Source organism: Aspergillus stella-maris, assembly GCF_047715825.1.
Source record: "Aspergillus stella-maris strain CBS 113639 unplaced genomic scaffold BDV14scaffold_33, whole genome shotgun sequence".
In the NCBI taxonomy this organism is placed as follows: domain Eukaryota; kingdom Fungi; phylum Ascomycota; class Eurotiomycetes; order Eurotiales; family Aspergillaceae; genus Aspergillus; species Aspergillus stella-maris.
Window position 1 is genome coordinate 62,269 of NW_027396827.1, and position 12,175 is coordinate 74,443.

The following is a 12,175-nucleotide window of genomic DNA, read 5'->3' on the forward strand; positions in this document are numbered from 1 at the left end:
TCTTATCTCATGCTTCTCCCGAGACCCCGCGCCATAACAAGACAAGGGGTATGAACATGCGCATCCAGATAGAGTTGGGGTATTTTTGAGGCGGCATTGACAGGAGTTGAGAAGAAAAAGTAAGTGTAGCTATCAAAATATCTTCGAGAAGTGAATCAAAAACAGTCGGGCACAGCTGGAAGTAAACGAGTGTGTCAGAGGCCGGCCGGATGGTCGAAAGTAAATTCAAAAAAGTAGGTACATATCGCAAGCGATGTGGTGTGTTCCTCCCGTTAGGTTTTCATCTCAGAACGCCTATCATGGAGTCGTGATACCGTACCCGTCTTCCAGTTTAGTGGCCGTGGCCGTGAGAGTGGCGCTTGTGAGCTGCAAGGTGATCGTGACGCTTAGCTGGCTTCTGGGCGGCAATAGCGGCAGGGTCAGTAGGGACTTGAACGACGGAGGAAACGGTGCGGGTGACGGTGTTGTAGTCGGTAGAGAGAACCTCGACCTCACGGGTCTCAGTCTTGAAGGGAACGTCGTTCTCATCAACCATGACAACAATCTCCTGCTCAACCCAGACAATTTCCTGCGTGGCGGTGCTCTGGACCCACGAGGTGGTGGGCGTGGGTGTCCAAGTCGAGGTAGAAGTCGACGTCGAGGTGGACGTGGGAACAGAGGTAGTTGAAGAAGAGGTGGTGGAAGGAGCAGGAGGTGTGGTAGTCGATGTCGTTTCGGAGGTCTTGGCATCGGCGGCGAAGACGTTGCCAACGAGGCTGCTCAGGCCAGCAGAGAGGGTGGCGCCGAGACCACCATCGGTGCTGGTGGGCGCGACAGTCGAGGAAGAGGTGGCAGCAGAGTCGCCGCCGCCGTCAACGTACTTGATAGGGAAGGCGTACTCAGGACCCCATTCGACCTTGATCTTGTTGGGGAGATGGCCCTTGACATTGGTGACATCTTCGCTGGCAAGGATGCTCGGAAGATCGAAAGTACAGAGGTTCTGCTCGATCTCAGACTGCAGCTCAAAAACTTCACAGTCCTCAACCTCACCGGAAGGGTTGGTACATTTCTCGACGGCCTGCTCCAAGACACCAGACTCCCAGCCGTGCATGAAGTCACCGTGGTATCCGAATCCGGTGGGGTCACCAGTGGAGAGAGCAAAGTAGCCGTCGCGGTCCTTGTAAGCGTAGGTGTTCCAGATAGTTTCGAAGAAGAGCGAAACGACACGGGTCTCGAAGCCCTCGGGGCAAGTGCCGTCCATGACCAGGGAGGGATAGGCCATGTGGGACTTGTGGTCATCCGAGTCGACGTCCTCGCCGTTCCAGCACGAGGGGAACATCAGCTCGAAACGGACACCGTCAGTGCAGTGCTCGTCGAGGTAGGACTTTTCGGGCAAAAAGTGACGTCCGAGAGAGGGTTCGGCGGTCTTGTCGTAGTTCAAACAGTTGAAACCGAGGGCCTTTTGCGAGAGGGCAGCCTGGCTAGCTTGGTCACCAGTCCATTCGGACTTGGGAGGATCGGGAACGGGCCAGGTGAAGTTGCGCAGGAAGGGGTCACCAGCAATCATGCGGAAGCCCTCAGGGAACGCCTCGACCTTGTCTCCGTACAAAAGGTAGTACCTGTTGCCAGTCAGTTATTGTACTGAGAAACTTCAATGTCAATACTAACACAAGCATGCCTCCAACTTCCTCGACCAATTCAGAGTCGCCGGTTGCGCTGTCAACAAAGTACAAGGCAGGGGCCCAGTAGGCGGACTTGTCCTGCTTGACTTCGCAAGAAGTACAGTCACCTCCAAGCAAAGCCGTCATGTCCGCGTCCATGGAGAAACCTATACATCTTTAGCGAAAACTTCCAGCATTATCCCAGCAACCCCAACTAACCCTTGGAACCGTGAACGGTGTGGACGTGGTACGAGGGCTGGCCAGGGTCCATCAGAGGGTCCATTCTGGCAAGACCACTGCGGCCACGGCAGGGAAGACGCCAGAAGGCATCAGCGACGCCGGCGAAGGCGGCCAGGCAAGCTACCAGGCTAGCATCGAGTCGCATCTTCGAAGGCATAATGGTGATTGTATCGACAAAGGAGTGACGAGGGTGGGTTTAAAGGAGCGAAATTTGACGTTGGGTCTTCACGACGCAGTCGTGTTATAGCTATCGCCTCAGACGATGGTTAGTCTCCAATCAATGGGGCATAACGGAAGCGAAAAAGCGCGTTGGTGGTGGAGGGTGAGTGTTGTTGGTGGTTGCTGAACGAGAAAAGCGGACGGGCATATCAAACAAAAATGACAACAAAGAAACCAGGCAGGAACATTCTCCATCCAGGCATCATGATAAAGAAGCAAAGGTGGGTGGCCAGTAAAAAAAGAGGCAGCGACAGAGGGCCAACACAAGTGGCTGGAGGGCGCAAGCAAGGAAGCGCCCCTTGCAGTAGAGCAATGGACGGCTCTTGCCACCCCTGCAGGGCCACGAGGCTGTGGAAAGTAGAAAGCAGCGAAAAGCAAGGCCAGCCAGATCAAATAACAGTGGTGTTGTAAGGCAAACAGAAGCGCGCGATAAATTGGTAGATTGTTGTATGGTATCGACAGCTGATCGAAGTAAAAGTTGTGGACGTACCTAGATAGCTTTATGCGACGGAATGGATGCGACCTGCAATAGTGACTGGTTAGAACTCAGGAATCCAGAGTCTGGAGAGATCGCCACAGCAGAGAGCGTACCTGAGCAGTTACAACAGGTCACACCCTCAATCGAACATGTGGTTAACGAGAGACTGGAAGGGTGAAGGAGGGGGAAAGAAAGAGAAAGTGAGAGTAGGCGCTGTTGATAATAATGGAGAAGGGGAAATGAGGGAAGCGATAGAAGATAGCGAAGAGAAGTCAAACGCTTCTCATACTGAATTACGGAGTCGCGCCAACACCAATCACCTTCCCACAACTCATCTGTCAAGACTTTCCAAGCGCCAACACTTTACTATTGATTCGACTTCTTGTCAATATCCTCCGCTGCAAACTCTACGAGCTGATCCAAATACTTCTGTCTATCGTGCCTGACATTCCTATCCCAGTCTCTAACTTTCTATCTTCAAAGACAGACGCCAATGAAGCGCCACTGAGCTCATCGCGGGGCGCACAATCACTCAGATTTTCAGATTCAATTGTTTAATCTCGCGATCACCGTCAGGGGCTGCACCTTTCTTTTCCTCGTGCGACAAGAATTCAACAAAGGGGGCCAAGAGAGGCTGTGAGTCTCCGCGCCCCTCCACTGTGGTCCTGCGTCGCGGTCCACCGTGGCACCAGAAATTGGACTGATCTCCAGGGGAAGCCAAGTCAGCCATGGAACGACTCAATCAAAGCCCGCAGGGTTCGGGGCCATGGGTCTGAAACTGCGCCCCGATCGAATCACAATGCGCCCTGAAGGACAAAGTCACAAAGGAGCCGAAGCGATGAAACGGTCGGCTGGGGCCAACTCGTCATAGTCTTCAGTCTTCACTATCGGTCAGTATCTTTGCGTGCGACTTGACGACGCGATGCGATCGGGTGCTGATTCTTGACTCTTTGCTAGGCTGTCAAACCACGTCGTCCTCGATTCTCCTTCGCTCACCGTTCCAACAACCATTCACTTTAAACCGCTTAAATCTCGATCAGCACCTGACGGAGCCCCCGCGAACGGTGGACCATTCGGGTTAATAGTGGAACTCGGAAAATGGATACACGGTACTTGCTATCAGGTTTTCCAATCCCCAGCGTTCCAGTCGAGTCAAACTGTCACACCTTCATCAACTGAGCAAGCTGAAACCCGCGTGCGACACACGGGCGCCCAAGTGCGACGAACTCAGCAGTCACCCACGTTTTCAATCTCAATCTCTACCCGTAACCTGAGACGACGAGATCTATTGCACTGTACAAAAGTACCGATATCACGGCAAACCCGTCTACAATTCTGCATCCGCATTCAGGGTCAAAAGAGATTCAGATCATCAGGGAGCACCCTAAACCGCTTCCATTCAGGCTTCCAAGAGCTGATCTACGGTGATCCAAGCTGATCTTAATCTGTGTTCCTTTGGCAGAAGCTTGACTGTCCGAATATTGGACTCAATAGCCTGTGATATATTGTCGTACAAGAAGGTATCCCCCACACTCGAATCCGTGCCGGTTGCCTGTCGCCACTTTAGAGAGTCGTCACATCCCAACTCACCAGTTAGAAATTCATGTCAAGGTCTCCCTTCCCCTATTTCTGCTGATCGTTACTGTCTTGTTTCGCGGGACGGGACGGGCAAACAATATATTTCCCAGAAACCGTGGTTGAGCGAGTGACGACAATACCCAAAAACGAGGGATGGCATGTCTTTATCAGCCGCGGTACTCGACACCCAACGCTCACAGGGCTATGCCAACTCGGAATCTCCGATAAGAACCCTGCCCAACTCATACACCAGTAACATCACTCAAAAGATCCAACACTTCCAGTTTCAACCGCGCAGTCTATCTTTCAAAACCCATCTCGATTCCACTCTCGGCACACCCGTGCAGAATCGAATTAGACTACTGCACTTTCAACCACCCCAGGGCACCCCTACACTCCGTCCTCACTCCCAGACACCGGAACCCAAACCCAACCCGGCCCCCCGGACTCACCCGCTGTATGAAAGTGAGACAAGCGCAAATCCTTATCTAGCCAAGCACGCGGACTCGGGGTAGTCTAAGCCGTCCGCGCGCTACTAAACGAGGTGAGATGCCGATATACGAGGTGCCTGTCTGTCTGGTACGCTGTACGTTGGTCTAGGTGACAGACGTCATGGGTCAACGGGGGTATTTAGCACCTAGGTAGCCTGGTAACGGTAGGTAGCACAGGTCTACCATGCATCTACCTGGTAATCTGCACAGCGTAAGATGTTGAAAGAAACCTAAACTTAGAAGGTTCCGACTTCAACGTCAGCGGTCAGCGGTGTGATGTCAGCACTTTCTCTGGACGGGGTACTGGACTGCCCTGGTTGCCTACATACTCCGCTGAGTACCGTGCTTGGTTACTGCGTACGGACTTGCAGGAAGGGGACGTCTTGGGGGGCAGTTGAAACTCAACAGTACTCTGTATTTTCCAAGACCAGGACCCATACGCGAATAACAGATCTTGGCTCGACTCCCTACAAGGTAAAGAGGAAAGAACCATAGCATTTCTATTTTATATCCGGTTGCGGCACCAACAGACTACGTCTACTGTACATCTACATCTAAGTCTACGTCTAACTACATCTCCCTACAAACACGACATATCTCACACCACAACCGCACAACCCAGGTAGCACACAATAAAGATAATAAGTCCTGTAAAGAAAAGCAAAATGAAACTGAGTGAACGCGAAAAGCTACGAAGAATAACGATCGAGGAGGAGAATCAAAATAAGAAAAAAAAAAAAAAGAAATTCTCCCCGACTGGGAGTCGAACCCAGGTCTCCCGCGCTTGTTCCTCTTGTGAGGCTTGACAAGCGGAAATCATGACCGTTAGACCATCGAGGATTTGTTATGTATAATGTCCCTAAGGGAGAAATTATCAGCTAGAGGAACAATGCTTGTCTACTTGCTCAGCTAGTCGCTCGGATTTTTGTCGGTGGGGAGTACGGTATGTGCTACTGCTACCGCACCCAGTGTAATCGACAGTTCTTGCTCGGCATGTAAGTTTCAATATGCACTACATAATAGTGGGTGGTGATTGTATGCCGTATGCTGGCCGGTCGCATCTGGGGCACGGTTCGTTTCAATTTACGTCCATTGTTGAAATATATCTTTCTGCTCTGCCGCCATCGGCTGGACTGGGTGAGCTCTTGGACTTTTTTGTACCTACCAACAACCAATATAAATTGACCGTGACTTTATCTAAATTAATTCAAACACGACACACCATAAACGATGTATACGAGCAACTGTCCACTGCTAATACCGCCTAGGGACGAGGCTGAGGTTGTGCATGTTAAAGTACAGTGAGATAAATCTGAGGGGCGTATGTACGACTATGAAAGTGAACGAACGAGGTTGAATTCCATATATACTAGAACGTAATCAAGCCCAAGCGAGATAAAGAAAGAGAGAATAGGCACGACACTAGTTCCAGCAAAGGAGACAATTACCGTACAACTGTTCGAAGGCATAGCAACGAAGAAAAACAACAAGAAAAGCAAGAACTTACTACTTCCCAATTCCAAACCTAAATGACCAGCGTGATCACACGCGCCGGATCCCATGAACCGAGAACTGCATTGCTAGCTTACAATCGCTCAAGGTTGCTTGCACCGCTCGCTCGCTCACTCTCTTCCCTCAAGACGCGGATCGTTGCGCTCCAGGCATTCCATAAAATCAACTGCCTTCAGCGCTAACCTGCGAGCTTCATCCCCAAGCTGATTATCTTCGGCTCTTGCTTTCAGCGTCTGTCTCCAGTAGCGCCATCTCTCCAGCCCATAGCTGGGGCCGCTGTATATCTCGTCGCCCGATAGACCTGCCGTGTCGCTGTCCTCAAGAGACGCGGGTGAGAACAAGACAACCCTACCAAAGAGCCACTGGTCTGCATACAGCAGAAATAAAGGCGCGCTGGTGGTCATAGTGTCGAGAGCGTCTGCTCTGTCTTCCAGTGGTAATTCAAGCTGGCTCTCCAGCGTGGTGAGCGGCCACGAAAGCCAACCTTCCCCCGCACTGGCTTCCCAGGCCACGAAGCGGGCAAGGAAGGCGTGGAAGTTGATGTAATGATGGGCTTTGAAGCCATGCTCTTCCCTTGGAGCATCCCAGTAGTAATCTTTAAAGAAATGTACGGTCAGCAGCGTCTCTGAGGGTTTGTTTGCACAGAGCCAACAAGGGCAGGACAGAATAGGACAGTCTTTCAGATTGCGTAGACAAATCGATATGACGCGGCTAGGGATGTAGGTACTTAATGCCTATCCAAGACTCCGTAATGATTTCTATAGGTGTTTCCATCTTGTTAGCTCCTTACGATACACCTGACCTACTTTGGTAGCCCCCAAGGGCCCGTCGTAGGGCACTCGCAGATCGGCGGTGCCAACGAACCGATCGCTGGTCATCAAGTGCTGCACGATCTTGAGGAGTTTATCCTGCGACGGGTGACTGTAAGGAGTAATCCGAGAGACTTCAATTATGAGATGTGCGAGATTTTGTGTTTTCGCACTGTACTGAGACTCCTTCAGATCGCTTGCCGGCATCATCTCGTATAATTGCTGAGCTGCGTCGATCCAGGTCAGATCCCCTTCGGAGTCGAGGCAACGTTTGAGGATCTGAAATGCTGCCCAGTTACTGCATTCCCCCTTTGCGACGTTCTTGACTCCCTTGCTTGAATCCTCTTCACTTCTGATGAGTTTGAGCTGGAGAATCGGCGATGACATTTTGTTGTAGTTGGCCGACAGGCAAAGTGAAAGAAGACGAAAAAGTTGGAGGGCGGTTGTCTCAAAAGCAGTGTGTGCCTTCTAGAAAATAAACGAGTGTACCATACGGTACTTCTAGACCCAAAGTCCACAGAGACCATAATAAACTGTTTGCCCCAGAGATGCCAGGCCTTAAGCCCTTGCCTAAGGGTAAGAAGAACTGGAAACTGTTTGCTTACCCCGCGCAGAAGTATGCTTACGGTCTACTCCTGCCGGGCGAGACTCCAGAGAGCAGGTGGAAGAATAATACCATAGTTGCTTTTAGAGTCATCATAAATGCCTCGGGAAGCATCCTCGGGTTGATTGCCCACAAGTCCTGGACTGATAGTTCTTCCATACGCGCTGATCACCACAACTAAGAATCTAGAGACGGCGGCGTACAAGAAGAGCGAGGGATTGAGGCTCGAGTGAATAATCCTCGCCTGGAAAGCTGAATGGCGTTTCGACCGTTCGGTAACCCCCTCGACTTTCTGATTTACTATTAAGAGTCAGGTCCTGCCGGTTCTGTTCTTGAGACCCGGCTACTTAGGGCTACGTCGCAAGTCCGCCACTGGTTTTAGTTGAGGAAGTGAGAAAAGAGGAGGGGAGGGGGAAGGAGTTGAGGTAAATAATTAGTGTTTGAAGTGTAGTAGGCTGAGGCCAAGGGGTAGAGAAAGCAGACAGGAATGGGGTGGTGTCTAGTGGAGGAGGTGCAGCGGGGGGTCGGTATTTGAGTGTCTGGCGGGTACGGAGTTTGGGATGGGATGGGATGGGAGGTCCAAAGACTCCATTTGATTTCTGCACAAAAGCAACCCTTCTTATGATACCCACGAGAAATGACTTTCTGCATCACGCTATGCCATCTTGCCGCTCATTCCCAAGACGCGATGGTCGAGGTAAAGAGTGGAGTACCAGATGTTGAAGTAAACGGAAGCTCGGCCACTCGTGGTTCGATTGATTGAGGCGGGAGTTCTATCACCCACCTAATATCCCTACGCCTCCATATTCACACACCACAGTAAAGATGCAAGCCAGCCGGCGCCGGGATCAAAGTAGATCAGCGCGACCCAGCACTCTTCTCAGGTACCCGAATCATACCAGGCTTCCGGATTATCTAGCTGCAGTCGTGATCGTTACCAAGACCGCTCACTACACTGCCCTAACTGGTGATGGCAAGGTACCGTCCCCGACCTGCACGGCGTGGCTTTTGTCCTGGACACCCGAATACCGAGCTGTCCTTCGGTTCCGCCAGCGCGAGGGAAGTAAGAAGTAAAGATCGAGCAAAGAAAGATAGCCAACTACTGGTTCGGACGCGTACGATAACCCAGGCACGTATATTGTCGCGCCGCTTAGATCCGCCCACTACCTAGGTACCGCGCCCAGGCTTGTGCTGACTAGTACTACCCAAGCACTTGAATATCGAACTGCTTCCAGGGTTCCAATCCTCTGGCGTCAGAAACTCCAGGTCAGATCCGATCTAGGCCCGCTCTAATTAGTGCTGTACCCTGAGGTGGATGTTCCACGTAAGGGAGCAAGGGCTGGTCCTTCCTGGACTTCTCGCTGGTATCTACGACTGTATTCCTAGCTACTAGACCAGCATGGAAACATCTGTGCCCGGCGGCCTGTCCGTATCTACCCACCCCCTCGTCCCGACCGAGAATAACCACCGCGCATAGTCGATCGAAGGCCCCGTTCAAGCCTGCTTGCAGGTAGAGCGGACTTACGGTGACCTACCGAAGTGCAACCTGGGACAGGCCTTGCTTATTAAGTGCCAGGACTACGTCCGCTGTTTCACCAAGCAGGTTCTTCCTGCAGTCGATGATAGCCGAGGTGCTACCGTAGGCAGTAGATGGGTGAAAGGGGTCGGTGACGGACAGGGATAGTCATAAACTGTAGCGTTGACATTACCCATACCAGTGAGTCGGCCAGATATCTATCTTATTCTATGATTCTCGGCTGATGATTGCGTTGAAGGTCGAAATGGCTACTCTGTAGCTTGGCTACGCATGTACGTGCTCAATGCGCGCTCCTACAAGAACCCTTTATAGTAATGCTGGTACTACGATTATACTGACTTGGAGAGCGAACAATGGAAGAAAGAGGTATGCAAGTAACAAGTGAAGGGAGGAGGGAGACTGTATTGATTTCTCACTCAACTAACTGAATGAATAAATTGGATACTTGAAAGCGACGACCTCACCCCCGTCCACCAGCTCTCGTCAAAACTGGTTGAATTGATCAAGCCAGATCAAGTCAAATGGAATCATGGAACGCCAAAGATAAATGGTGGATTAGAAGAAACCAAAGCAAATCAAATCAACAATCAAACCCGAGTGTGGTATCAGGTGAAGGGAATAGAAGGGTTGAAGGGAAAAAAACAGAAGAGAAAAACTTTTTTGTCTCATGCTGCAACTTGCACGTTCGTAACTGCGTTTCGTTTCGGGTTTGCTTCGGGATTACCTATCGTTCCCGCTACCTATCTTCCCTTTTCTACCTACCTACTACACTACGATACGAGAGCACGTAGAAGTAGGAGGAGAAAAGAAGTCAGATAGACAGGCGGGTAGGTAACCAATGCAAAACAAATAATGATTGTTCGCCAAAGCCATTAAATAGGGGTAAAGTAAGGGAAGTGGAATTCTTTTAGGGGGTGAGTAGAGTGAGTAGGGTGAGGTTGAGCGCGTGGCCGGGTTGAGTTGTTTGAGAGTTGGAGAATAAAGTCCGCGATAAGACGGCTCACGGCTCCGACTTCGGTGGGCGGAACCGGTGGGTATCCTTTTTATTTTTTGGTGTTCCTTCGTGCTTTTGCTCCAACTTCAAGTGAGGTGGTGAGGTAAGGTCGGTATAACAATAAACCCAAGCCAATTCGCCATTAATGCATGGGGTTGCGCGATGTAGATGTCGGGTGGTGTTAGACAAAGCAAGGTTGTTTTTCGTTAGGGAAGTTGAGAGAGATCAGGGAGCTGGAGGCAGGGCATGTAGGCGGGTTGAGTGTTAGGTGAGGATGGTAGGTAGAAAGTAGGTAGGGCGATGGGTATGCAACCTCCCTATCGGGCCAATCACACGCCTCGGCTCATATCAGGTCACTGATAAAGAGCCAGTCGTTTGCTCACCGACTGAACTTGAGCTGCGACTGCGAGGCTGCGACACTCCGCTTAGCTGGAAGCTGAAAATTTTTTGCGCGGCGCACGGTCGTTAGTAAAGTACTGTACTGCAGCGGGTCGTACGGTGCTGCGGCGGTTCCTTTCCCGATTGCGCTCGATTTTGTCGTTAGGCTCCGTCCGTCACAGCATCCAGTCTAGCCCATTGGCTTCTTCTTCGACGGGGAAAACCTCGCGCGCATATTCTTCCATGTCTCGCCAACCCTGCCATAACTTCCGGGCTTCGTCCGTCACACGCTGTGAAATGACCCCCCCGGGACCTTGCATCATTCCCGCACCTGCCCCCTTGCCCCCCGCCGGGCCTAATCCTTTGGGCGAGCCAGCAGCAGGTCGGGAGAATTCGGGGAGAGGGAAGTAGGCCGCTTTGTTCTCGCCAAAGACGATTTCGATGGCCTCAAGCTGTTCCCGGTAGCCCGGCGGGATGTTGACTTTGATCTCGACCTTGGGAACGTGGACGTACTTGACGCGACGATTTAACGCGCGCGAAAAGGCGGCGCATACTTGTTCGGGCGAAAGCGTTTCGAATGTGAGCGCAATCCTACAAAGTCAGCAGCCGGCCATCTTTCTGTATAAGTACAACTTACCGATGACCATTCCACCGTTGAGGCCCATCCTTGAAGATCTGCAGTAGTGCCGGACCAACATCATGCTCCGCGTCAAGCCAGGGCAGCGGGATATCCGGGTCAAACGGCGCATGCCACTCAAAGGTCCCGTCGGGCATCAGTTCCATCTGGAAGAGCGGGTACGGCAGGCTCGTAAAGTTGTTGTTGTAGATTCCGGTATAGACAAAAGTCGAAGGGAGACCCAGCTGGCGGATGTAGTTCTCCACCGTGAACTTGGGCGCCCACAGAGGCACAGCGGGATAAGGTCCGTAAAGCGAGTGATCCGGCATACTGCTGTAGATGTAGTGCTGGATTGTGCCCGCGCGTTTGGCGGCGTCTGCAAGGTCCTTCCCAATGGCAATCTCGTCGCCGGCTTGCGAGGTTGTGTTGATGAAGGCGATGTTGGCGCCGTCGAAGAGCGTGTTCATCAGCTCGATGTTATTCAGCAGAGGACCCTGGAACAGTGTGACGTTTGGGATATCCTGGAGCTCCTCTGCGATGACGCCCTTGAGGGAATGGACCTGCGCGCGTACATGGTGGCCAACGGCGGAAGCGACGCGGATGAGCGAGGCCGCTTGGCGCCCCGTCGCGTTGACGACGGCGATTGTCTTCTTTGACTGGGTCATCCGGGCGGCTGATTCGCAGTCTGTGAGCAGCGATGATTGTAGGGCCCTCCCTCGCGCACAGCACTGGTGTTGTTGAGCTTGTGAGGCTGCGAGGAAGCGTCGGGGAGATAAGGAACCGGGTAAAAAATCGATAAAAATTATGCGGGGTAGTGGAAGAGCAGAGCAGGGGGAACCGAGACCCAATGGAGAAAAAAGAGGGCTCGGATCGAGTCTGGAGAAGTCAGGTGGAATCCAGGACTAGCGATTTCAGGGAATAATTGGGTCTGCGCAGGGAGACTCCAAGAGGCGCGTGGTGAGTAGTCCGTAGAGGGGGACGAGGGAGATGGCGGGGAAGAAGTAAAGGGTGGCAGAGATAAAGAGCAGATAAGACTCAGCAGTACTGCGATGGAAGGAAGTATAGCTGCTATAAGGGTG

The 12,175-nt window shown here is 51.9% G+C and overlaps 3 protein-coding genes and 1 non-coding gene across 4 annotated transcripts; all 4 read right to left on the bottom strand.

The window, feature by feature from the left end:
* Nucleotides 1–68: 68 nt before the first annotated feature.
* BDV14DRAFT_76577 (DUF1996 domain-containing protein) lies at nucleotides 69–2,327 on the bottom strand. The gene is made up of 3 exons (XM_073777467.1): nucleotides 1,860–2,327; nucleotides 1,648–1,807; nucleotides 69–1,598 (listed from the first exon to the last, which is right to left on the bottom strand). Exons 1-3 carry the CDS (start codon nucleotides 2,035–2,037, stop codon nucleotides 332–334), a joined length of 1,605 nt encoding a protein of 534 aa, XP_073627326.1. The 5' UTR covers nucleotides 2,038–2,327; the 3' UTR covers nucleotides 69–331.
* Nucleotides 2,328–5,394: 3,067 nt separating this feature from the next.
* On the bottom strand, nucleotides 5,395–5,486 carry BDV14DRAFT_t90. Its single transcript has one exon. It is a non-coding gene; the product is annotated as a tRNA-Asp (tRNA).
* Nucleotides 5,487–6,268: 782 nt separating this feature from the next.
* Nucleotides 6,269–7,354, bottom strand: BDV14DRAFT_200891 (DUF3632 domain-containing protein; the record flags this gene model as incomplete). Its single annotated transcript, XM_073773610.1, has 2 exons — nucleotides 6,269–6,753; nucleotides 6,949–7,354. 2 exons carry the CDS (start codon nucleotides 7,352–7,354, stop codon nucleotides 6,269–6,271), a joined length of 891 nt encoding a protein of 296 aa, XP_073627327.1.
* A 2,923-nt stretch (nucleotides 7,355–10,277) lies between these two features.
* Nucleotides 10,278–12,082, bottom strand: BDV14DRAFT_76604 (NmrA family NAD(P)-binding protein). The gene is made up of 2 exons (XM_073777468.1): nucleotides 11,118–12,082; nucleotides 10,278–11,071 (listed from the first exon to the last, which is right to left on the bottom strand). Exons 1-2 carry the CDS (start codon nucleotides 11,759–11,761, stop codon nucleotides 10,657–10,659), a joined length of 1,059 nt encoding a protein of 352 aa, XP_073627328.1. The 5' UTR covers nucleotides 11,762–12,082; the 3' UTR covers nucleotides 10,278–10,656.
* Nucleotides 12,083–12,175: the final 93 nt, after the last annotated feature.

Bases quoted from the DNA above. Each gene is read 5' to 3' on its own strand.
- BDV14DRAFT_76577 (XM_073777467.1), bottom strand. From the start codon at position 2,037: ATGCCTTCGAAGATGCGACTCGATGCTAGCCTGGTAGCTTGCCTGGCC. The intron at 1,808-1,859 runs GTTAGTTGGGGT...AAAGATGTATAG, and splicing joins CACCGTTCACGGTTCCAAGG to GTTTCTCCATGGACGCGGAC. The intron at 1,599-1,647 runs GTTAGTATTGAC...GACTGGCAACAG, and splicing joins GAAGTTGGAGGCATGCTTGT to GTACTACCTTTTGTACGGAG.
- BDV14DRAFT_76604 (XM_073777468.1), bottom strand. From the start codon at position 11,761: ATGACCCAGTCAAAGAAGACAATCGCCGTCGTCAACGCGACGGGGCGC. The intron at 11,072-11,117 runs GTAAGTTGTACT...CTGACTTTGTAG, and splicing joins CAACGGTGGAATGGTCATCG to GATTGCGCTCACATTCGAAA.